Source organism: Haliaeetus leucocephalus, unplaced genomic scaffold (genome assembly GCF_000737465.1).
Source record: "Haliaeetus leucocephalus isolate CR32 unplaced genomic scaffold, Haliaeetus_leucocephalus-4.0 Scaffold417, whole genome shotgun sequence".
NCBI lineage: Eukaryota > Metazoa > Chordata > Aves > Accipitriformes > Accipitridae > Haliaeetus > Haliaeetus leucocephalus.
This window is the reverse complement of record NW_010972853.1, coordinates 8,833,825-8,859,202: the sequence shown is the minus strand read 5'-3', so window position 1 is coordinate 8,859,202 and position 25,378 is coordinate 8,833,825. Positions and strand designations below refer to the sequence as shown.

At 34.7% G+C, this 25,378-nt stretch overlaps 1 protein-coding gene across 5 annotated transcripts in view; it reads left to right on the top strand.

The window, feature by feature from the left end:
- The window catches only part of STRN3 (striatin, calmodulin binding protein 3), a 69,510-nt gene that overhangs the window by 16,437 nt on the left and 27,695 nt on the right, over positions 1-25,378 (top strand). For 3 of the 5 annotated variants that reach the window (XM_010574251.1, XM_010574249.1, XM_010574248.1), the window contains exons 2-8: positions 4,859-4,962; positions 10,035-10,108; positions 11,601-11,682; positions 11,983-12,162; positions 12,646-12,778; positions 14,437-14,578; positions 19,977-20,087. In XM_010574251.1, coding sequence (XP_010572553.1) covers positions 4,859-4,962; positions 10,035-10,108; positions 11,601-11,682; positions 11,983-12,162; positions 12,646-12,778; positions 14,437-14,578; positions 19,977-20,087 — 826 coding nt within the window. The remainder of the gene's footprint in view (positions 1-4,858; positions 4,963-10,034; positions 10,109-11,600; positions 11,683-11,982; positions 12,163-12,645; positions 12,779-14,436; positions 14,579-19,976; positions 20,088-25,378) is intronic. The other 2 variants (XM_010574250.1, XM_010574252.1) reach the window with 1 other exon arrangement.

Sequence of the window (25,378 nt, the reverse complement as noted above, 5' to 3'; positions counted from 1 at the left end):
GCTGGGTAGTGTTGTATGAAATTTAGAGCAATAATTCTTAAGTTTTAGGACCTTTCAAGCTTCTTTAAAAAAGAAGGGGGGGAAATCCTTGTTTTCTTCTCAGAAAACAATATTTCTTTAAATTTTGATTTGTCAACTCCTATGTGAAATGCAGTATTTTTAATAATTTAGAGTAATGTGGAAGTTCTCTAGTAAACGACTTTAAATCTTCAGTTACACTTTGATCAAGCAGTGTAATTGCATGCTAGGGATGTGGTGTGTCAGTGTAATCAGTGATTTACTTATTCCTACCATTCAAGGAAAACTGCAGTTTATTTGAGATGTTGGAGTTTGTTGGGAGAAGGACTATTGCCTGGTTTGCACATGGTCAGACTTTCTATTCAAAAGATAAAAACCCCTCCAGCTACAAAATGTAGTGCATGTATGTCTGAAATACAACACACCATTAAAACAATATTAAGTTTACAAAATCTAGAATATTAGATGTTAGAATTTTTATTTGTCCCCTTCTATATGTGCATTCTGTAGTTATTTAACCTCAGACAATTCTTTTTCATGGGATCTATACTATTCAAGTACCTGTTCAGTAATTCTTTTTATCCTTGTATTCCATCTTGCCTAGTTTCAGGCATTATTTCATGCATCCTTGCACAAATACAAAATATCTGTCACACTAACTGCTTCTCCGAGCTCCCTGAACGCTTTCCTAATAAAACTGTGCAAGTTCATGTGGTGGTACTCTTACTTACAGCTGAGGGCCAAGGTGTAGACGGAGCCCAGAGTTGTCAAGTGTCACTGAATTTTGTAGTAAGATAGTGGATATCAGAGATTCATGAAAATACCGTAAATATGAAAATGGACAGGCTGGTAGGAGAGGAGGAATCTGCCCTGAAAAGAGAGGCTCCTGGTTGAGCTTGTTTAAAGAATCTGAAGCATAGCCCTGTCAGTAGGGAAAAATATTCTAACAGAATCTGTACACAATGAAATTCTGCTGGATTTTTTTAAAGCCATGGGAGGCTGTAGTTTTGCTTAAAGAACTAGTGTTTTATACATGTTCAGTAAAATAGCATGTTTTCTCCTCCTTAAGAAATGGTCTTGCTAATACACTTTTAAAAATACATTTTGATTGAATTTGTAATTCAAAAGAGTTAAGACTTGTCTTGTATTTGACTTTCTTAGTCTCTGTACTCTTGTTTTTGCAACTCTTGTGCCCTGGACATGCAGGTTATGATATCATGATCAGTTTGGGCTGATCTAGGACCATGTTGTCACTGAAAGGAGCTGTTACTTCAGTATCCTGTTTGCATCCCTTGTACCAGCCTAAGTACTCCTGTGGCTATACAGAGTAGGATCAGGAAACTGATGTAATTCAGAACTGAGTAAAAAGTAAATAGAATGATTTCCTCGGTAGATTTAATGTGTGGCAGCAGAAGCAGCTAAGTCAGCACAGTAGAGGGAACAGAAATAAGAGGAGGACGACTGCTCCTCTTAGTATCAGCCTGGGGACTTACAAATTGGTTTAAGACAATGAAAAGAATTCTGTTGTAACTGGGAGGGAGGGAAGGTGAGTACCAAATTGTTCTGTGCCATTTTGTTTCCCAATTTTAGTGCCAGTCAGTCTTTTAATCATCAGTATAGTTATAAATCATATCGAATCTAGCTCTCCTGAGAATTGTTTCAAAGGAAAGGAGTATCTACGGATTTGAGAAAGTTATTATGTAGAGAGCATTTCTTAAGTGTTTGTCTTTGTCTATGGAACCTCAGTTAGTACAACAACCCTGAGGGAGACTGATCTGTTTACTTTATCTGTTTTTATCGAACCTGAGATTTACCGCTTTTCAAAAAAGTCAGTGTTGGGAAATTTTGTGTTCTTAGGGCTCATAGCTACGCAACCTGTCAAGTGATAGTTTTGACATCCCTCATTTCTCAGTTCAAGACTTAAGGAAGCAAGTTGATAATGTAATTTATACAGCAAATCTGCAGCGATCTTATTCTCAGTTTTGTATGGAGGGTCTTGATGGCTAAGTGTTCATAAAGTCTAAATTGATCTTCCTTATTTATAAAGAGCAAGCTCTTAACTTCTGCATAGATAGCTTCTGTTATGTTTTAGCCATGGGATGATTACAATGGAGGGGGAAAAAAAATTCCCAGATCAGTCAAATGTGTATAGAAGCAATTACAGAAAGCGATGCTAAAAGAAGTCTGCTAATATTGACAAAAAAGTCAAAAACTCAACTACAAAGTGCGTTCTTGTGTGACAACCTCTGTTCAACCTTTTGGACCGTGTGAAGGTTGTTATAAATGTTGTTGTATATAAAGGATTTTTTGAGGGCTTTTTTGTAGGGTGGATTTTTGGGTTTTGTTTGGCTTTATTTTTGTAGCGTTTCTGTAGTCTAGTGATTTTCAAGATCACTTAGCTCGTTAACCTGTCTGGTTGAAAAGTATGAGATCTAGGCAATACCTAGTAAATACGGAGACTTGATTCTGTTTGGCCAAGTACTCCAGAAGTGTTTCCAGAAGAAGGAAATAATTTGGCTGTGAGCATTTGGGAGGCAGATGCCTCCCTCTGTGTATGATCGCAGCTATATTATTTTCCTCTCTGTTATCAGCAGACTGAGGATGAAATAAGGCTCAACAGTTGCAGCTGGCAACTAAGATTTGTCAAATACTTATAAAAGGGTGCTGGCCAATGAAGGAAGACTAATAGAATGGGAGAAGACCATCACTTAGAGAAGACCTGAGTTTTGGAAAGAGTTGAGAACTGCATTCAAGTCAAGGAGCATAAGAGCTTTCATAACCTTCCTTAGATGATAATTATCAAAGTATTTAGTTCTGGTTTTATATTTGTAAAAAGAGTCTATGTGCATGCAGTAACTCCCAAATGTTTGAAGTATGGTGTTGCACATATGGTTTGGGTTTTTTTTAAAAACTACTAAAAAACTACTTTTATAACTATTTCATGTGTAGTTTTGTTTTTATGTGTAAGGACGCTGTTTACTTTTTGTTGTCTTATCCTTGACTAGTGAAAATTGGGATAACAAGTTAGGCTTGTGAAATTGGCTGGGCATTTGCTGCCTTAGATACTAGAGGAGTGGAAATTATGTATAAATGTAGTCTTTTCCAGAAGGCTGTTAAGTTTCTTTTAGATTAGACTCGGTTTTATAGTATTTTTTAGAATCTAAGTAACATAATTGCAGTTTAATATAGTTGTTGGGTTTGCTCAACTCCCTCCATCCCCTTCCATTTGAAGCCCGCTGTTTAAAATAGCAGATTCTGGATCTTGGTCTCTACCTTTTATCTTGAAATATCTGTGCAGTCATTACAAAGCCTGTATCATGCACTGTTTGGTGCATTACTCTTTCTTACCAAGTGGCAGTGGTTAGTTGAGAGTGCTTTCATGACAGACTTCTAACTGCAATACTCATTAACAGCCTTGTTGTCACTAGGATTTTAAATTTTAATTGATTAAATCATTAGTTAGCTAATGCAAGGTAAAAGAACACATTTTAATTTGGTTTACCATTAAGCAGAAGGCCAGAGGGGCTAAAATAAGGGCTGATGTGTGAAGTTTTATATGGTGATATCACTTAGTCTTGACAAAGGAGCAGTGCAAGAATGCTATCATCCTGGTTAGACTGTTTCAGGCTCTAACCACTGAGAGTAATGAAAATGTACAACCACTCCCTTTAAAAAAAACTTCAAGGATAGATTAGATGCTGATTATAGCTCTGCTTTTTTTTTTTTTTAATTGTGCCTCCTTTAATAATGAAATTGTGTTGTTGGTCTTAAGCTCCATAAAGCAATGTGGTCTCTACTTTACTCTCCTTATTCTATTCTTTTTAATCCCTCTGCCAAGAAAATTGTATATTGAATCCTGTCTTGAATTAGCTACCCAATGGTTTCAGTCAATTTTTAAAGTCATAATGAGGACAAATGAGTTTGTGGTTTCCTGTAATGATGGCCAATTCAGTAATATCGTTAACTGGTTAAATTTTGTCTTCACATCTGCAAATTCCTTGTCTTCCCTAGGATTTTGGCTTGGAAAAGACAAGATATGTTTTTTCTCAACAAACTTACTACCTTTATTTTTCGACTACTTTAAAGTTTTCCACTAGACCTTTTGCACTAGTTGAAATAGCTTGTATGTTCTACTAAATTTATTGTTATCTACTAGATTAGCGGGCAAGTAGGAAGTTTCATTGCTTCTTTGTAAGTTAGGTGGGTAATATGATTGATGCTATTAAAAAAAAAAAAAAAGCATTCTTTTTCTCCATACAGAACAGCACACTAAAACCAATTCTCCTTTGATATTCTAACCTTGAGCTGTCTTCAGTAGTAAGTAAAATGTGAATCCATAAAATATAGTTATTTCCTGTATAGTGGATTTATAAAGTCTGTATTTGAATTCATGTGACCATTTCTTAATCTGTTCAATATACTGGCATTAAAAAGTAAATTGCTTAAGAGTATGCTGTGTACCCATTTTAATATGGCTTTGGATTTGGAAGAAAATGGATAATAGAATTTATGCTAACAATGCTATAAGGGCAAAATATGTTAAAATGTTTAATATGATTGCTGTTTGTGCTGTCTTTTGCACTTACTAAACTACCTTTAATACCTTTATTTGAAGGCAAAACCCCCAACATTTATGAACAGAAAATAGTACTCGGTCTCTAGGGCAGAAAGATTTTTGTTGTTAATGACTGACTGAAATGATTAATGCAAAACAGTTTCTTCTCTTTTGGTTTTTTGTTTTTTTTTTTTTTTCCCCTCCTTCTGAGACAGACTTCATTGCTTTTTTTTGGGAACAGAATGGAATAAAATCTGTTGTCTTTTTTTGTGTGTGTGTTTTCAGGCTCGGATAGCATTTTTACAAGGGGAAAGAAAGGGTCAAGAAAACTTGAAGAAAGATTTAGTAAGAAGAATAAAAATGTTAGAATATGCATTAAAACAAGAAAGGTAGGTATACAAATTGTTCAGCTTTTAACTGACCTGAATGACTTTACAGACTAAAAGGAGTTCCATCACGTTACGTGAACTATCTTTACTAGATGATTCTGTGTTACTTTATGTAAACTGTCTTTATGGCTGGTCATCTTTACACTATGTTTTCTGATTAAAGTTTAGTGTCTGCTATAATAAAAAGTTGTATAATTTTCAAATTGTTTGGGCTCATGTCTTAAACACAGAAAGTTCAAATTGAACGGTTTTCCTTTTCTGATTTAGAGTAATGGTATACTAACTAAGAATAAACATTCCAAAACCACTTATTACTATACGTTTACCTACTCTTCAGTGGTTTTAAACTTGAAAGGATGAAAAATATTGTTATCTTGATTCCCTGCAACTGTTTTGTATGTGTTGCATGATGAAAACTGTATTTTGTGGCAGAATGGAATCCTTTAAAAGCTAGTATTACATTTTGAAGGATTGGGTTTTTTATGTGGTAGATGCTAGAATGTCTAGTCTCAGTAGGTGCATTTTCTGTAGCGTTAATTTAATGCTTTAAAAATTAAAATTCCGTTCAGTCCATGCAGGCTAATGTCCTTCAAACCTACATGCTCTTCTGTTGCCTGGTTATTTCATTTGACAAAAATTAGTAGTTAATTTTGCAAAAACAGTAGGAGACTAATCTTGTCTTGTGCCTATACTTTCAGTAGTGGACTCAATTCTTATATTTAATTTTATATTGCTCTTAAAAAGTAGCTGAATTCAACAGCGTAAACTTCTTGAGGATCAGGCAACAAAATAGGTAGCCTTTATTTGTTTATTTTGATTTGAGTGGAACATGCCTGCCAGAGTAAACTTAAAATTTTTTAGCAAAGTGTAGTGAGGCTTCACCTCGAGATTTTTAAGTCAGTTGTCCAAGAGTAAGTATGTCTAAATATATTTTACATTATGAACTAGTACTACAAGTAAGTGACTAGTACAGAAATAACTTTGATTAGTTGGCTTCATATTAGAAACTAATGTTTTGGCAAGGATGGCTACATACCTCTGTGAAATGTCCAGTATAAAGGTGCTTCAGAAAACAGTGTATGTTCATACAGAAAGCCATATTAGCACATTATATGTGTTCTGGTGAAGTAATAGGCAGAAAGAATCTATTTCTTCATTCAGCCCCCTCCTCCAAATTGAAAGTAACTCAAGGTTTCCAACCAGCGTAAGACTAACAGTTACATTGTTATACAGGTAATGTGCAAGTCACTCTGAATTCAAGGCAGATGAAAAGCATGCAAAGTGTTGGGGTGTGTGTGCTCTTCCTTTAAAGAGCATTGAACATATCAAAGGAGTAATGTGCTGTTGGGGTAGACCCAAGTGTCTTGGATGTAAGTAACTTTCAGAAGTTGAAGGAAAACATTTTGGTTATTTTTGCAATAATAAACTCTCTGTGTGCTGCACAGAGAGACTTTCTGCAAATGCACACCATAAGGCTGTGAGGATTGCCTACTTATTGAGATAAATCAGAGGCAGTTAATTACAGCTGGAGTGTGAAGACATCATATAACAGAACACAGAATTTGAAGATGAATGGCACTGGTGAAACCTCATTCCTGCTTTCTCCTGAAATGCAGCTGCCTTTATAATCTGACTTCCCATGAAATTTCAAAATTCATCTGATGGGCAAGAAAGTTGTAAACATATGTACAATAGAAACAGAACAGCAGAAGCATACAGTTTGCTTTAGTTCTTGCGGCTAGTGGGTACAAGCCAACACTGCATACTTTTTCAAGAGGAAAATCTTTGCTTAAATCCTAGCCAGAATTTTCGTGAAGATTGCTAAAAACAGGAACTGAAACTCTGGGGTTGATTGGTGAATGTGTGGGAGGCAACGAGGAAGTTTTCTGTTATTTTTTGCTACAGATGCCCAGTAGTTTGAGGGGATCTAATTGCAAAAGTATGATGGATTGAGTAAGGAAAGCAAGCAGGTACTGACTTGTCAGTAAATCACCCAAGAATGACAGTATGTTAGTTTCTTGGTTGTTGCACTGAATGAAGAGTTCAGGATAATAGATGTTATTTTTTTTGCCATTGCTCCTCTGAGTGAAGAATCACAACTAATGAAAAGAAACCAGTGCCAAAGCAAAACAAATCCTGAGAATTTCAGATCTGAAAATCGTTGACAGCAATTTTCAGTGTTACATCTGATTCCCCCCCACCCCCTTTGTCCTCCTTTTGTTGCTAACTCCCTGATGCTGTCAAAAAGTTTCATGCAGTGAAATACCAGATTATAGGGAGTCTGAAACAAAACTCGTTCAGACAATGATGACTGTTGTGATTTCTCAGAAAAAGGGTATGAAACAGGACATCAGTGTGTAAGATTAAATCAAATGCAGCAGTAGTCACAAAATAGTTTGATATTTCTAATATGTATCTCTAAGGGTGTGTGCAACAGGTGTGATAGTGTTTTAGAGAAACAAAATGTTATTTTAATGTCCTTAAATGTTTCGGCAGTTCTGTGTCAATTTTTGTAATAAAATTAGGCCTTAAGTAGTTAATATGTATGGGATTTTTTTGTTTGTAGCTACTGTATATTCCTTTATGGTGCTTTGCAGACCCAGCCAGATATCTTCTGTGTGTACTCTGAGCCATTCTACTCCAAGCTTCATTAACATAGTGCTGTGTTTAATAAGACTCACTGAGATCATAAAACTGTGGCTATATTTTGACTTCATGGGGTTTGGACTGGAGCTGTCTTATATCCTTGCAACTGAGTGTAGGATTCAACAATTAAATAGCAGCAAGCAGTTAAATCAACATAGGGCATTGTTTCTCTTCCTCTTACTTTTTCACACATGGAAACCTAGCCTTAGAAGAATAGCAAGTCAATACTCAAAAAGATTCAAAAGATGCCACTTGTAGAATTCAGTTACTGTGTGGTGTGGAAGAGTAATGTCACTGACTTGTCAACAACACTGTAGCTTGTTAGTGATTTTTAAGATATGTAATAATTACCCTTGTTGGTGTGACAATACAGAGAGGAATACATTTGCAAATATATAGTTTATTGGAATTTAATAAGATTAATTTCTTACTGTAAAATTGAAGTTGAGCATCAGATGTGATGTGAAAGACATAACTGATCTCATTACATGGAGCAATACTTTGCTTATTTGTAGTGGCTAGTCACTGGTATAATTTGAGATCAGGTGCATTGTTATCTTCTCTAATGAACAATTAAAGCAGAATTTTAATTAATGTTTTGAAATTGTAGCTCCAAAATGGAACAACTGCTCCTAAATAGGATTTGTCACAGCTCTAAATTGAACAAATTTAGGTTGGCTTTTCAATTACAGTGCTTTATTGACTTTACTTATGAATTGAGCAAGAACATTTTGTCAGCTTTATTTAACTTTACAATTTCTTAATGATTTTCATTTTGATTGTTTGGGTTTTTTTACCTGCAAATGTAAAGTACTTTATAAGGTATATAAATTATAGTATGTACACTTTATCCAGAAAACTTGGTGGAACACTGACCTGTTACAATGTGGAACAAAGCTTTGTCTCAGTTTAAAGAGAGCACCTAGGCTAGACAGTCTTACTAGTGCATGGATGAAATATGAATGTATTCACAAATAATTAAAAAAATTATGATTCTACTTAATTGGCAGTCAGTCAGATTCAGGTCACACAAATACCTACTCTTCAGGAGCTTTACAGTTTTTCAGTTACAATGTAATTGCTATGAAATGCAGGATTTTATCTTACTATAAAGGGTCAGTAGTGCCATCTACTGACAGTTTGTTAATGAGACTTCCTAATTGCAATTTTGGCAGAAACTACTGTAATTTAGAAGAAAATTTTCTATACCATCAAATATATCAGGCAGCATTTGAGATGAACTTTTACCTTCAATTTGGAAAAACTTACAGCAGTGGCTCAGCCATTTGAGAAGATTTGTTGGAAATCCTTGATTTTGTCCAGTGCGTGTTCCATTATGTATCTTTTCTCAAGAAGTTTCATATTTGAGAGTAGTTTTTAAAATTGGTGGGAGCTAGATATAGTTCAGTTATTCTTAGAACTTCGGTCAAATGTTCAATTTAGAATTATGAAGACAGCTGTGTTTTATAGGGACTTCTTTAAAATGTGGCTGCTAAAGTTTTAACAGAGGTCTTTCACCTTGGCTCTACAGCAGAACATCTAGAGTTCTCTTGAGTATTTTTGCAAAGGATCTATGAGGCAAAAGTCAAATTGTTAAAGGTCTAGGCTAAAGTTAGAGAATTCCAGGATATAGGCGTAGGTTGTTCATGTGATATTCCTGGAGGTAAAGGGAGCTGAAGACATTTTGATAGGCAACTTGGGTAGAGAATAAGATTTGGAAGGCTCATGCATACTTGTGTGGAAACAGTATCACCAAGACCAATTTTATAAAAAGTGATATAGAAGGAGAGGTTAGGGGATCAGAGATCAGGAGATGGGAAGGAGTGAGACATGTTTGCATAGGTGGACTGAGCAGGAGTTGCAAGCTAAGCCTACATCCAGTCAATGAGGAAGAGAAAATCAGTAAGAGAATACGTGTGATGAGGGAAACTAGCACTCTAACATGGTTCTTCAGAGGGAAAGATTTCTATCATAAGCAAAGACAGGGCAGGAGAGAAATTGAAGTGGAAATTGAATGTGGCAAATAGGCAGGAATCCCAAATATGAGGTTAATTCATTGTAGTGCAGTTGGCTAGCTGTGACAGTGCTACAACTGAAAAAACAATCTCTGCTAAATAGTTGAACCTGCTGGTTTTTGAAAGGTTCTCTTAGTAGCTGGCAAACATGAAAAAACCACATTCTTGGAGAACATACTAAACTCTCATCTATAAGTTATTTGATAATTGTGAATAATTGTAAAAAGATTCTCTAAAAACTGTGTTCTTGAAAGACTAGAAATAATTGTATGATGCAATAATTATCACAACAGTTTTATTTGGATAAATTGTATTGTGTTAGTATGGTTGTTTTAAATGGGAATAGTAGAATGTTTTGAGTTGATAAAAGCATGGTATGCTAACTTGTTAAACATTTGCATACTTTTTCAGGGCAAAATATCATAAATTAAAATATGGCACAGAATTGAACCAAGGTGACTTGAAAATGCCAACTTTTGAATCAGGTAACTTTTTTACAATAGCCTGTTTAAGTATAATTTCTTTATACACTGTTCTAGATTTGCTCTGTTCAATTTATTGCAGCTTTCAGTCTTCCCTCCACCCCCTCTTAGGTGTGTTATAGAGAAGATTTCTAGGAAAGGTTTGGTATTGGGTAAATATTGTTTAATCTGAAAATTAAAATTAATTGACCTTTCCTTTTTTGAAAGAGCTCTGAATCTTGAAGAAAGCTTTAAGTAGAGTTATACAATTCCTTATTTAGCTGCTGCTTCTCGTTATTTCTTACCCCTTCTTGAAGGATTTAATATTTTTTTGCCATTGTGCCATCCATCCAGAAGGAAAGTGTAATTGCAGAATAAACATGAGAAATACTGTTGGGTTTTGGTGCTTTTATAGGATGCTAGTTTTCAAAGAATGAGGAGAAAAACAATTGTACTGCATTGGTCTGGAAAAAAAGTTGTTGAGCTTCTGTTTTTATTTTAAATCAAGGAAAAAAGTCCTAAGAGAAAAAAATAGGCTATCCTTATTGGTACTCTGGAGTGCATCTGAATTTGCAATGTAGATATGAAGTTGATCATAATAGTTTTGCTCTTCACAATATTGCTGATAGAGGAAAGCATTTTTCATAACAACATTGGACTATTTAATAAGCAGAATTGCATGTGGCTTCTCTTGAAATGTAAGTGTTTGGGAAGTTGCCCTGTTGGCCTGTATTTATGTAATGTGCCTTAAAATTGGGGTCTGCAGGTTTTCACACCACCACCACCCCCCCCTTTTTTTTTTGTTTGTTTGTTTTCTTCTGCTTTAGAAGTGCCACATTTTGGGGTACTTTTATACCTGGTTGAAACTAGAGATCATGATTCACATTTCTTGCTTGATGGGATTTTTCATCTGTGTTTAAAAGCAGTATAAATTAGATGTTAAAATCCTTGAACTATCAGTTTGTACCATGTTTTATAGTCTTTGCCATAGTAAAAGTGCAGTGGGTCTAGATTTTAATTGTTGATAGTAAACTGATGGAATTTATGTTGAACTTGACATGTTTGTTTTGTCCAATTGCTGATATGTCACGCTTCTGTTATTTTAATGATATTTTCCATGTTGCTTTCTAAGTATCTCTGCTTTGTAAAAGAGAGATAGCCTGCTTTCTTAGCAGTGACACTTCAGTTGATCAGGGCAAGGTTTCCTTTTGTGTGTAAGTTAAGTATTTTTCTAGTTCCTTTTCTGCCTGTAAGGAATCAGGATTTTTTTAACTGAATCTGTTCTGTTAAATTATTTGCTTGATGCTTCAGCAAAGAATTAGAAAAAAAAAAATTAATTAAAAAACACTGTATAAGACTTCATCTAATTTAAAGCTTTTTTTAAGATTTGCTTTTAGTTTCATTGGTATCTTGTAAAAAGTAAATAGATCTTTAAAAAAAAAAACCACACAACAAACAAAAACCCCCAAACAAACAAACAAAAAACCCCACCCAACTATGACACTGTATCTTTCAGAAGAAACCAAAGATACGGAGGTTCCCGCAGTACCTCAAAATAGCCAATTGACCTGGAAGCAAGGCAGACAGTTACTGAGACAGTAAGTAACATTATTGAATATTGGTGTATTCAAACTTTTCCCTGAAGTATGAGGAGATGTATATATGCTTACTCTATGAAAGAGAGTAATTGAGGTGGGCAAATAGTGGTTCATTTTTCAGGACTGCGTAGTTTTGAGCTTTAAGCAGTATAGAGTAAGCTTTTCCATATGAGATGGATAGTGATGAAGCTTATTTTTCCATAAGTGATATAATAGTGGCATTCATTTTTAACAGTCAATACTAATTTCTTCCCTTTTCCCTCAAATATGCTTTCCTCTTTCTTCTCTTAATGCATATAGGTATCTTCAGGAAGTAGGTTATACAGATACAATATTGGATGTACGCTCCCAGCGGGTAAGGTCTTTGCTTGGGCTCTCCAATTCAGAACCAAATGGTTCAGTAGAGACAAAGAACTTAGAACAGATCCTCAATGGGGGTGAATCTCCTTCATCAAAACAAAAGGGACAGGAAATCAAAAGGTAAGCAAAGAGATAAGAAATGCACAAAGTTTAAGTATGTTTTACTTAATCATTGATACCTACTGGTCAGTTCACATTGAGCTTTCAACTGTAGAGTCTCTGAACACCTGTGAGTGTAGCTGACTACAAATGATTATGAACTTGACTGAAATTGATTATACATAGGAACATATGTATCTATATTACATATATATGTATATTATACATCTGTCATATATAGGAAAATATATAGTGTATTGAATTTGAATTTTTGTTGTATAAACACACTGAAGTTGTTATTTTAAGGAAAGATTCTGTTGAGTGATGTTTCTATAATAAGGAATTAGGCAGCTGTAGAAACTTCTCCATACAACCATTTCTTGTTGTTTTGCTAGTTTTAAAGCTCTTAAGCTGTTAGGTGGCAATTGCATTTAATCTGATTAATCTTCTAAAATCTCTTCAGCAACTAAAACAGATTCTCTGTTAATGTTTTTATTTATGTAGGAATTCTGGTGATGTTCTTGAAACATTTAACTTCTTAGAAAACGCAGATGATAGTGATGAAGAAGAAGAGAGTGACATGATAGAAGATATTGCAGAAGGAAAAGAAAAGCACCGGATAAATAAGAAACACAAAGTAAGATTTGTTTTGTTTTATATAGAGAGATCTGAAATCCCCTTTAAAAAAAGAAATCTTTTTTTTCCAGATGTTTACAAATGTGTCATGTGAAAATGTTTGTTGTACCTTTGTTATCTGAATAGATTGTAAGCAGATGTGTTATTGGTAAATTTGGTGGTTTAGTTAATATATAACCTTGAAAACTTAAAAAACAACCAACCAACCTGTTTGCAAGTGTGAATTAATTGCTGAAAGATATAACTACTTTGGCCGTCTCAGCTTCTCTGCATACTTTTGAGTACTTTTGAGGCAAACTTAGCACAATACAATATGCATCCTTGCTGAATTTTGGAGAAGGTAGGGACAATTACTTAGAAGAAACTAAATCATATAATGGGGGTGGGGGGGAAATCAGTTCCATGTGAAATATGTGTTTAATTCTTCCTTTTATGCAGCTTTTTACTAGATATGTTAAGAGCCTAGCAGAGAGTTGTCTTCAGTAAAGTTCTGTTTAAGGTTCATTTAAGTTTTGTTCTATTTTCCTCTTTAGTTTTCCATTCTGTGAGCAGTTTTCTAGGTAGAAGAGACTATTACCTGTCCCTTTCTAGTTCTTTTTCTCCTGTACTGGAAGAGTCTCCCTGTTAATGAGGTTTCTTTATGTAAAGAGGTTGATTTGTGAATGTCGTACTGACAGTTTTATTACTTCTTGCTCAGTATAGTCTTCTGCAGCATGATGAGCCCTCTGGCTGCATTGAATTTTGTTAAATAGCTAGCAGCATTAGGTCAGCTTGATGCAAGTCTTAATCTCCCAGCTAGACTTGTCAGGAAGGGTTTTCCACCATACCTTTGGTACCAACTTGTACTTCTGGTAAATAGATTAATCAAGCAGTTGGTTGAATATTTTTTTGTTCTAAGGCAGTAGTTAGTCTGATAAAAAGATTATCTAATATAAATCTGCAAGCACATATGAAGACATTACACTCATTTTTTGATTCTTGACAAAGCTTGTTTTTTATAGAAAGTAGAAAGTTCATTTATAGTTATCTTTGTAGAAATTGTCTCTTTCTGCAAAAGTGTAAGAATATTGTGCAAGTCATGGAAACATAACCCCATGTGGAAATTTTCTTTACCTGCAGAATGAAAGAAATTTTTTCACTGGTGCCTTGGTAGGGGGGTTGCTTGTTTTGTTTAAGGTGAAGATGTGGTAGAACCTAGTAAAAAGACACTTTTCTGAAAACACCGTGTTTTCCAAGCTTTTGCTTAGCACTGAAATAGAACTGGAAAGTGAAAGGGGAAAAAAGGCTTCTGCACCAGTAGAAAACACAGTTTGTAAAGCTTCTCTGCAGAGCTATTGATATTGCAAGAAAATCAACAAAATTTTTCAAGTGATATGTTTTAAATAAAAAATGAAGACTGGGGTGTGTGGGATTGTTTCTGTTGCTAAACCTAGTGTCGGTATTCATTTAATTTCCTAGTGATCACTAGACAGCACGGTGTACTCTTTGTTTTTTAAATCAGCTCTAGATCTGACTAAGTGTCTTTTTCTGCATTGCATGTTGAAAAATGTTTTCACCTGCAACCAAGTACTCGGAGTAATCTATATCATTTCTAGCCAAAATACTTGAGTAGAAATTTGTTCATGATTCAAATGCAGAATAATGTTTATCTGCTTGCAGATTGGTAATGAAGGTTTAGCTGCTGACCTTACAGATGACCCTGATACTGAAGAAGCTTTGAAAGAATTTGATTTTTTAGTGACAGCTGAAGATGGTGAGGGAGCTGGAGAAGCTCGAAGTTCAGGAGATGGAACAGAGTGGGGTAAGATGCTAGTAAAAGCATTTGGAAACAAACGACTACTTGTTCATGATAGTACATAAGAGTCACAGAGCCTACTAAGACGGTGTGGATGTGTGGACGATTGTGATCAAATGCTGATGCTTAGATAATAGTGTATTGGGTGCTGAAACTTTCATATACATATATATATATATGCTGTTGTAGTTGCCACAAATATAATTATAGTTGTTTCAGGTTTTGGTTTTGATTCCAAAACTAAAAGAGGAGACTATTTTCTTTCTTGAATAAGAAAGGCTAGGAGTCTGAATGTTTTTATACTTGAATTAAATTTGCTTTCAAATCTAGATTCCCCCCCCCATTTGTTTCTGATCAGGAGCTTTAAACTTTCTGTGCTCATGTTAAATGAATTTCTTTGGTGTACTTGTAAAAATGGGCAATTAGTATATTTAGTTTTTCAGGCTGAGATTTTTAGATGTTATTGCTAACATGGCTTGCATTAGTAGGATCAAAAAAATACTTTTGTACTGGCCCAACTTTTTTTTAATTCATTTTAACTTTAGAGTAGATAATAAAATTAAGTACGTCACTAATTTGATGTGAAACAAAATATGCTAAGTCAGAAACTCCTGGAGCCTACACGTTTCAAAAGAAGAAACCAGAAGAGGGAGAGATTTTGGGTAGGAGAAAGAATAATGAACGAAGTAATGAATGCACATCTGCCTTGAAATGGGAAATTGACCATCTTAGTTTCTGAACTATGGTACAAACAATTTTGTGGCGGCATACTGCAAGTCTTTCATTGTAAGGCCAAAAAGTCCTACTGGATCATCTTGTTTGACCATTTTACGTCATTGAGATGATGAATTTGTCATATTTAGGCAAACACCTTGGTAAGCAAAGAGAACATAAAGATCTACAGAAATCAAAATACCAGTACATCTTCCAGGAAAATCATCCACTCTTGATTTTGAAAGTACCAAGGATTAGAAAGCATTCCTTCCTGGAAATTAGTATCAAAGGGTTAGTCACCTTTATTTTTAAAACTCAGTCTTATTTCTAGTCGGAAAATGAAGCCGAACAAACTGTAACCTTTAGTTTTGATAATACCTGTCTATTTTTAGAAGCATTTTAGTTGCTTGGTGTTGTTACCCTTTGAAGGCGATGCTATTTGATTAGTTTCTTGATCATCTTTTTATTTAGCCAAACAGGCAAGTGTCTTGGTATAAGACACCTCATAGGCCCTGAAGCCAAGGTTTTGACTTTTAATTTGCAACATCCCTTCAAACGTGTAGTGATGCAGAAAGTTCTGGTTCTAGCATCAGTCTTACTACTATTGTATATAGAAGGAAAGACAGCATGATACTATAATTCATGCAAAGATTTATCCATTTTTTCAGAGCAGACTGCTGAAACTTACTGAACTAGCTTGTCCATTGAAATTCCAAGTAATTGCTTTCCAAGATTACTTTCCAGCATGTTGTATCTCTGTCATCTTCTCAGGTAGTTACCCAGAACAGGAGGATTGATTTATCTGCAATGCTGACTTCGCAAGCTAAATTTTTTCAAACTTGTTTTCGAGCAGTTCAGTTGCTGTCACAAACTTAAAAATAAAATGAAATTTTAAAATCTGCTTTAAAAATCAAATTGACCCATTGCACTTTCAGAGAGCAGTTCGAATGTCTTTTATTACAGTTTAAGTGAACCCATAGCATTTTAGGAGTTTTTACACACTTGTGACAGCTTTTTTCTGACAACTTGTTTAACTGCAGTAATTCATTGTTACCAAAACACTCATGTCTGAGGCAAGGAAGTGGGGAGGAGGAAATAAACATAAACTTACTTTCATCTTAAAAAGTATGTGTTCTGAGTTTTGCCATATGAGGACAATATCCGTAAGTTTGTATATTTTATACTAACTTACGATTTAAATGAGTCACAAGACATACTTCCAACTGTGTGGCAACAATGCTTTTTTCATAGTATGCCACCGATTTTTAGTACAGCTGTTCTTTCCTTAAATGGATGATTAAGGATATAATCTATCAGGTCTTAGGGTTAAACATCACTTTTTTTAAAGATCAGTGTGTAAATTCAAAATATTTAAAGATAATGCTTCTTTATTACCTATTAAAAATAACACTTCAAATATTGTCCCACTTAAATGCCTTCTAAAATAAAATAATACATTGCCTAAACCAATTTATTTTAGCCTGTCACATCATTTTGAACCCATCAACTTTAGTATTTCAGTTAAAGTTCATATTTTTCTTCATAATGTAAATAGTTGCTATGTTCTGTTTTCTTCTCAGCTTTTTTTTCTTCCTGTTTTAGTTTTCCTGTCATTGGTATCCTTCTATTACTTCTTACTCTTTCATAGATTTAGGCTGTCTGAAAAAATGTAAATGTTTACATGTTTATTTCTTTATAATGCTTTTATCTAGTATCTGGAAACTTTTGATGTTTAGGCTCTAAACCTATTGCCTAGTCTTGCTTTATTATTACTTTCAATACTTAATTGTCAAAGTATTATCTGTAGGTCTAACTTCAGATACACTAAAATATTTCATTGTGAAATTTGATAGTTACATTTTTGCTGTTGGAGACTTCTGCAAACCAGCCACCAAGTGTGGAAGTTTGCGTTGCTATTTTTCCTTCCTATAATACAGCTTTTTATGAACACGTTATTTTTTTTTAAGTGCTTCATTTAATATACTTTGAGTCTTAAATCAATTTCAAACATTGTGATTTAAAGTGTTCTGTCATGCAACTTGTTTTACTTAGGAAAAGCTTATCTTCAAAATAGTGAAGGGTGAGCAAATTCAAACACTGTTAAATAAAGAATTAAAGTGTGCAGCACATTAAAAGATGTACATTTTTAGATTAAAAAATTCATAAATGTGTTGTGATATAGTATCATCAAGAAAAGGATGCATATAGAACTTCTGTTTGCTTAAGCAAACAGGAATAAATACATATTGTTATATATTATGTTACATATTATGTAGTCTTTTTATTCTGCTTATGACTTTGATGACTAACTATGCATTCATCACTGAATTTCTCCTCTCTCTGAAACACAAAAGTTCTGTTTACAGATGGACTGTGAGTCAGAGAATGACTGACTGTGCTCAGAATTCTGGGTGGCAGAGTGTGACTGGAATTCAGAGTCACTTGGGTCATCTTTTAAATAAAAATAAATAAATAATTTAAAAATCTTTTCTCCACCTGGATCCTCTGCACTGTCCTGATGTCAGTTTAGTGTGGGTTATAAACACTTCAGGCAGTTTGAGGAAGTTCACTACTAGGGGGGAATTGCAGAGGTCTTTTAGTTACATGGCTCTGTTCTGAAATAGCTAAGTATATTTAGGCATACCTGAGAGAAACACTGCTGGGTTTTCCTAAAAATCTTCATTGAAATTAATTTTACAGCCTCTCTGGTTAATCAGTTAGTGTTTTATCTAGTTTTCTATTTATGACCTACATTTCAGCAGTCGATAGCATTGTTTTTGAGTATTTGTTTGCAGGCTTACGTTTTTCTGGTTTTCTGTTGACTGAACAAGTGCAGTTCCTTCAAATTCTTTGTCTTGTTATTTAATGCTCTGTTTGTTTTGCAATCTACAGACATTTTCTAAACTTCTAGTGTAGAACACAGACTGGACATGTTACTTCAATTTTGTCATCACCATCACTGAATTATGTGGACTACTCCTGGTTTAATACACCACACCTTTTAAAACATACCAGAATGACAGTTTTGTTTTGGCTGTATTTTTTTTTTTTTTACAGCAGCATTACATTGCTGTTACGTATGGTCAGCTTCTGGTTCAGTTGAATTCCTGAATCCTTCTCTGCAATGCTGCAACCTAGCTGATTATTTTCCTTTTATTAGTGATGCTTTAGATTTTTTATTTTTTTTTATAAATTTTGATTTGTTCTTAACTGAATTTCCTTTCTCTTCTGGTTGGGTATATCCTCTGCCTTATCTTTCTGTGCCTCTTGTATTTCCTGACTAATCACTATTCTTTGTCAGTCTTTTGGCCCTCATAAAGATTGAGGTCTTTGTGTTTGCAGTTTGGTAGTTGTAGCTGCAGTTTGGTGTAGGATGTCATTGTTCTGTTCCCCTCTCCACAGTTCTTTGTGGACAGCTGAGGGGACTTTGCCATTATGGTGTCCATTTCATGCCTTCACCACCCTTGCCATTTCTATATTCCACCTCTTTGATCAAGATTGTTTGTTTTGTCATTGATCAACCCTATTAGAATGATGGTAGATGCATCAATATCCTAGGATATCTTCTCATTTGTGGTCATGTTTTGTCATGAAAAATGTACTTGGAATAACTCCTACTGGTTTGCATCCTGCAAAGAATATGCATGTTTCTTTGTTTCTGCTGTGTATGGCTCTTCTTGTGTACTTTTATGACTGTAATGGTTATATCTTCAAAAATTGCTGTTTTATGGAAACACTGATATCATAGGTATGGTTGGAAGTTGAAAAATGAGGAAATTAGTTTTATTATTATATGCCTAAAGAATTTGTGAGCATAAGCTTAACTGGCACACAAACCAAGTTTGCTGCCTAGTTGTCTACTAGCAAAAGTGCTTCTGCAAATGTTATATTTACCTTGTCTTAGAAACAAGTTTATCCTTTTATTAATTCTGTTTCCAGAAATGTTTGAGATGGATAGTTTAGAAAAGTGGAGACTTGACTTTTCTTTGAGAATAATTAACTCTGCAATATTTGTCAAACAGAAAAAGGCATGTCTTCTGAAACTGCCGTGGAATGTTGTATTTCTACTAATTATAATTTAATTGCTGGAATCCAGTGGGATGTCAATTTATTCACCTATGCGAATTACTTTTCTTCATCTTTATGTAAAAAGCTGTATCTATAGACTTGTTTCTCTGGTTATATGTAGGACCACAGTTTATTTCTTATGCATGTAGAATGAGTGCGAGAGGATGCATGGTGGTCTTCATGAATAAACTGGCACTGACTTACTCAGCTTGCGTTTTCATGAGATATGTAGCATGAATACTTTTATTTGCTTATTCAACACTGGCTGAATAATTTCTTAACACTGTCTTTCTAAAGATGCAGTAATCGTTTCTGAACACCAATGAATTTTTGTGTATTTTGAAGTATCTAACATAAACAGTTATGAAGCTTAATTTGTTTGCTCCTTAGTAACAAATTAACATACAATTTTCAAATATGTAACTGATACTATACAGTGCCTTGCAAAACCGTATGAAATGAGGCTTAGTATTTTGTAAACTTAAAACTGAGACTGCACCTTTAAAGTAAAGATTTATTAAGAACTTTTATTAATGCTCTTATACAGCTATGATAGTAAATCGCCAACAGCTTGCATTGCCAATTGCTGATTTTTTTTCTTTTAATAATATGCTGCATGTAGACAAAGATGACCTGTCCCCAACTGCTGAGGTTTGGGATGTAGACCAGGGACTAATAAGTAAACTGAAGGAACAGTACAAGAAGGAACGAAAGGGGAAGAAAGGGGTAAAGAGTAAGTGCAGATTCTGAATCTTGTAATGCAACGCTTTTTTGCCTATCTATATAGAAGACATTTTTTCTCACAAGTTCTGTTTTGGTTTTTTTTTTTTTTTTTCATTAAGCATCATTTTCTGTAACGGGGGCAACCAACTTTAACTTTCTACCTGCTGAATGTGAATATGTCAAAACCTTTGACAGCCATTTCCTAGATGAGAAATGTTGAAAACACATTAAAAATTTAAGGTTAAATAGGTAAAGAGAGCTAAATGCTTTGAAATGTGAGTAAAAATAATGAAGAACTTGCATTTTGAGGATACTTCTGAGAAGTTTTCTGAAAGATTTAAACTTTATCTGCTTCTTGAAGTATAATACTATGGTACTGTTGGGGGGGGGGGGGTTGGGTTTTTTTGTTTAACATGAGCTTGAATCGAGGAATAATTGCTATTTATGGGCTTGTAATTATTTTTACAAATCTAAGGCAATGAGAATAAAAAAATGCCCGAAATTTAAATACAAACCTTTTTTGGGGCTTTCTTTAGGATATAATCTTTATTTTATGGTGCCCTTCACTTTTCTATGCAGTTACCACATTTTGGTTGACACCTCTTTATTCTTTAAGAGTTTTCAGACTAGTTGACCTATTTGAACGATGTAAGTTATACCAAACTTCAATATTGAAGTACCTGATAAAAATGTTTTTGTAACTTATGTAACTATACAAAGCTCTTAGTGGACAAAGTTTTCTTAATTCAGTGTCGCTCTAGAGAAGCTCCCTTGATTGCAGTGTTTTTATTTTGAAAGTATATTGTAACAGGTTTTTGCTATATTTAGTAAAAAATAATTTTCCTCTATTTGAAAAATTGTGTGAATATGTACTAACTAAATTAAGTGGTAATTAAAATATAACACTTCATGAAGAATTCTGGAATTATTAAGATTTGAAATTATGTTGTAACATCTAACAAATTGAAATTCAGTTAGTGCCTGTTGATTGTTTTTTTTCATCGATTTTGTATGACTTGCATGTACATACAAGTATAAAATCTTTGAAGTAGAGATTTTTACCGAGTCTTTGGTTTGATTAGAACTTACTGTAGTAATCTGGATGCTAATGGGTCTCCTTATTTAACATGTAAATCAGCGGTTGACATCAAATTCACATGAAGTATTTTGTAGGGTTAGAAAGTTCTTTTTAATACTAAAATGGACTTCTTTTATTTGAAATTTTCTTGTTAAGCTTCACATTTTAGACTTTTGGGAGCACAGTGGCTGCAAGATAACAGCAAATGTTTTGAATTCTTGGGGGAAAAAGAAAGTAATTATTCAGGGGATTTTTTTATTTCTCTCTCAAAAATTGTGCCTTTAGATTATCACATACAGAAAGTTCTTGAAACCTTACTTTTGATTTGATTCTAATCTTTTCACACCCACTACACTGGTTAGTTTCTACTTTCTGGCTTGTACAAGGTAAGCAGCTGTAAAACAGGGACAAGTAGTGTTGTTCTAGGATTATAAATTGCATGAAAATCTCTTCTCAGGCCTCCAGATTTGTTTTAATGGCGTTATTTTGGCTTGTATAGAAAGGATTTCCCTTTCTTGTAATTGTTGCTTCTTTAGCTGCTATGCAATCAAGAATTTCTAACATCATTTTGGTTTTGCATCTGTAAATCTTAAAATTTCCAGAAGAGGAGCATAATTCTCACCCATCAAAAGCAACTACTTTGTTAAAAAAAAAAAAGAGAGGGCATTTTAATGGTCTACATTGCTGAATAAATTGGTTGTGACCATCATTTAAAATAGTAATTACTCTGGAATATCCTGTTGCAAAATTTAAAACTTTGCAACATTATAATAAAAAGTTTCCTTTCTGTCGACTTTCCTGCAGTTGCTGCAAACAGTATGACATTAAGTTTTATACTATGAATGACATATGTTGGCTGTCAATTTATTATTTGACATATATTGTCTTTTGACAATGTGTGTTCCACTATCAAATCTTAAGGGAGTATTTTCTTCATCTAAAGTAATTTTGAAACCTGCTTATGTTCATATAAGAGAATATTTAGGAGACAACTGTGTATCACAATGCTGTGAGGTCACATAAGTCACTGTTTAGCATTTTGGGTTTTAAGTTTAAATTATCCTTGGGAAACCCTGAGCTCATATAGATAGTATCACAGGGTGGTTTGTGAGATTCTGCAATTATCACGTTCATGATAGTAGTTTCTGATTAAAAATTGGCCTCAATCACAGAGCTAATTGAATGAGATAACTCCACATGCAGTAAAAGTGTGCTTTTAAGGTTGGGCAGATTTATTTAAATTCTGTTTATTTGATTCATAGACTTTTTTCCCTCAGTTTTTTTTAACACTAAGAGTGAAAATAATGTCAAAGGCCTTCTTTATTCCTGCTTCTCATGTCTGATCATTCATGAACTTCAATCTGAATATTCATCTCTTTGCTCTTCAGTGTATTGCCAGACTTTTACCAGAACTTATTTCAAGCAATACCAGAGTTTATCTGCATGGCGGTATATATATCATCATAAAGATCAAATAAACATGCATTGACTATCAACTCTTGCAATACTTTGAGGACAGCATAATAGGGCAGACATTCTAACAGGTTCTTTTGTTGGATATGCATCTGGTAACTACCATAATCTGCATTTAGACTGTTGCCTTCATAGCAGGGTCTTCATAGCCCTGGCCCAGGTATGGTAACTTTCTTTCCAAATGTAGAGATAAATAAGTGAACAGAAGTAGATTTGATTCTACTTTGATACTGCTGCATTCATATGTTTTCTTTTGGGTGGAACACCTTAATTTAGGTCATGTTCTGTCAGCACATTAAAAAAACACAAAAGAAAACAAAAAAAAAAACCAAAACAAGCCAAAACCCACTCCACACTTCAATTGCCTTTATAATATCAGCTGTAAAATAACCCAAAACCTGTTTATTGAAAGATTCTTATATTTAAAAAAAACACCACCACAACCAAAACACACCAAAAAAACACAAACCAACCACAACCTATTCTGGACTTCATTGTGATAAATAGATATGGAGTTAGGTTGGATTTCTACAAAACCAGGCTTACCTTCTACAGTAATATGCTGAATTTAAGGCCAGCTTCTTGCTCAAGTTTGGTAAGATTAGTTTTGGCAGGTAAATCAGGGGATGACTGGTTTTCAGATACAGTCTGTCACATTTTCAGAATGTAATAGTGGAGATGATGCGTATCTCATTTCATACTATCAGGTCAGTGTAATGTGTTCTCAGCAATCTGAAAAATAGTTTTCACATCTTAAATTGTATGTGTACGTTACTGTTAAAATGAAGATGCCTTTACTGATTTTTCCTTGGTTTCCTCAACTTTTCTAATTTTTACTTTCCTGCTTTTTTCCCCTCAGTCTAATTTTTCTGTATTTACGAAACAGTGTCTGTCCCATTCACTTTTGCTAGCCTTGATTTCTGGAAATACACTGTAATAGTTGATAGGCATGAAAACAGATTTGGATTTTACCATCTTCATTACCATCACCTGTTGATATGGAAGGATCCCTGTGTTGTATTCTGACTTGGGCTATTACATCTTGGAGCTAATAGAAATCTGCTTATGGCTTCTCAGACTACAACTTTTCAGCACTGAATATTCAATTACCTTTTTCACTTTTGATCTCCGAAGAAGGATACACTAAGATGGGATTGTAGGTGTTTTGCTTTTGTTCATAACAGGTTCATGTTTACTGATTTTTTAAATTATTTTTTTCTAGTCTTTTCTTGAGGATAAAGCACAGTCATCTAGTTTGTGCTTTGATCATGCAGAGACAGCACATTCTTATCCTTAAAAATCTTTGTAACATTTAAAATACTTCAGCAATTTATATGAAGGTACACTTGCACTTATTTGAAAGCAGAAATCTGCACAGTCTTCTGTGGTGGTGGCACAGTCTTGAATATTGACGATTTTCAGCATGAAATACAGAGAAGTGGTTGGAAACAGCAGCTGCTCTTTTGTAAATTTCAGAAAGAAGTTTCTCTCTGTATTGTACAATGGATTGGGGGCTGTTCTGAGGTTATGGCTGAAGGACAAAAGGTGACTAAACATACTGAAAAACATTAAAAGGTGTCATGGTTTACCCCCAGCCAGCAACTAAGCACCACACAGCTGCTCCCTCTCTCCCCCCTACCCGGTGAGATGGGGGAGGGAATTGGAAAAAAAACCCCAACCTCATGGGTTCAAATAAGAACAGTTCAACAGAAAAGAAGAAACTAATAATGATAATGATAACACTAATAAAGTGACAGCAGTAATGATAAAAGGATTGGAATATACAAATGATGCACAGTGCAATTGCTCACCACCCACCAACCAACGCCCAGTTAGTCCCCAAGCAGCGATTCCCCCCAGCCCCACATCCCCCAGTTTATATACTGGGCATGACGTCACATGGTATGGAATACCCCTTTGGCCAGTTCGGGTCAGCTGTCCTGACTGTGTCTCCTCCCAGCTTCTTGTCCCCCTCCAACCTTCTTGCTGATGGGCATGAGAAGCTGAAAAATCCTTGACTTAGTCTAAACACTACTTCACAACAATTGAAAACTTCAGTGTGTTATCAGCATTCTTCTCATACAGAACCCAAAACATAGCACTGTACCAGCTACTAGGAAGACAAGTCTATCCCAGCTGAAACCAAGACAAGGCTTACAGTCCCCTAACCAGTGACATCCTAAATGACTGGCTGGTTTGAGGTAGCAGAGCAGGGGGGCTACTTCTAGTTACTTCTAGAGTGTGCTCTGAGGCAAACTTCTCATGCCCATATGTTTGGTGTGAAAGCACGTCCAAAAGATGCTTTCAGTTTGGATGTGAGTAAGAGTTTATAAGCCATTTTCGGCATTTTCCATCCATGTGTTGAACAGTTCATGCATATTGACATGGATAAAACAAAAGGGTTTTCTTGTGGAAAACAAAGGATATATTAAAGTAGACAGTTTAGGGTACCAGTCATGACTTTTATCATGTCATTTATTGATTGCTTTACAATATCTTCAAGAATGTATTTGCTGCTGGTCACTGTAGGTGGCTGGCTGATGGCCAACTGGAATAAAGACAAAAGCAAGCTTTGTGGCCTGCATGGTAGAGACCTGGCCATTTTAAGAATGACTTTTTTTTATATGAGATCTCACCTGCTGACTGCAATTAAGTATTGTACCTTTGAAATTAAATCCGATCAGTCCGGTGGCTATTAGAAAAAAAGTGTTGGTGCAAAAGAGACATTCCTCATTTTTAATATTTTATAC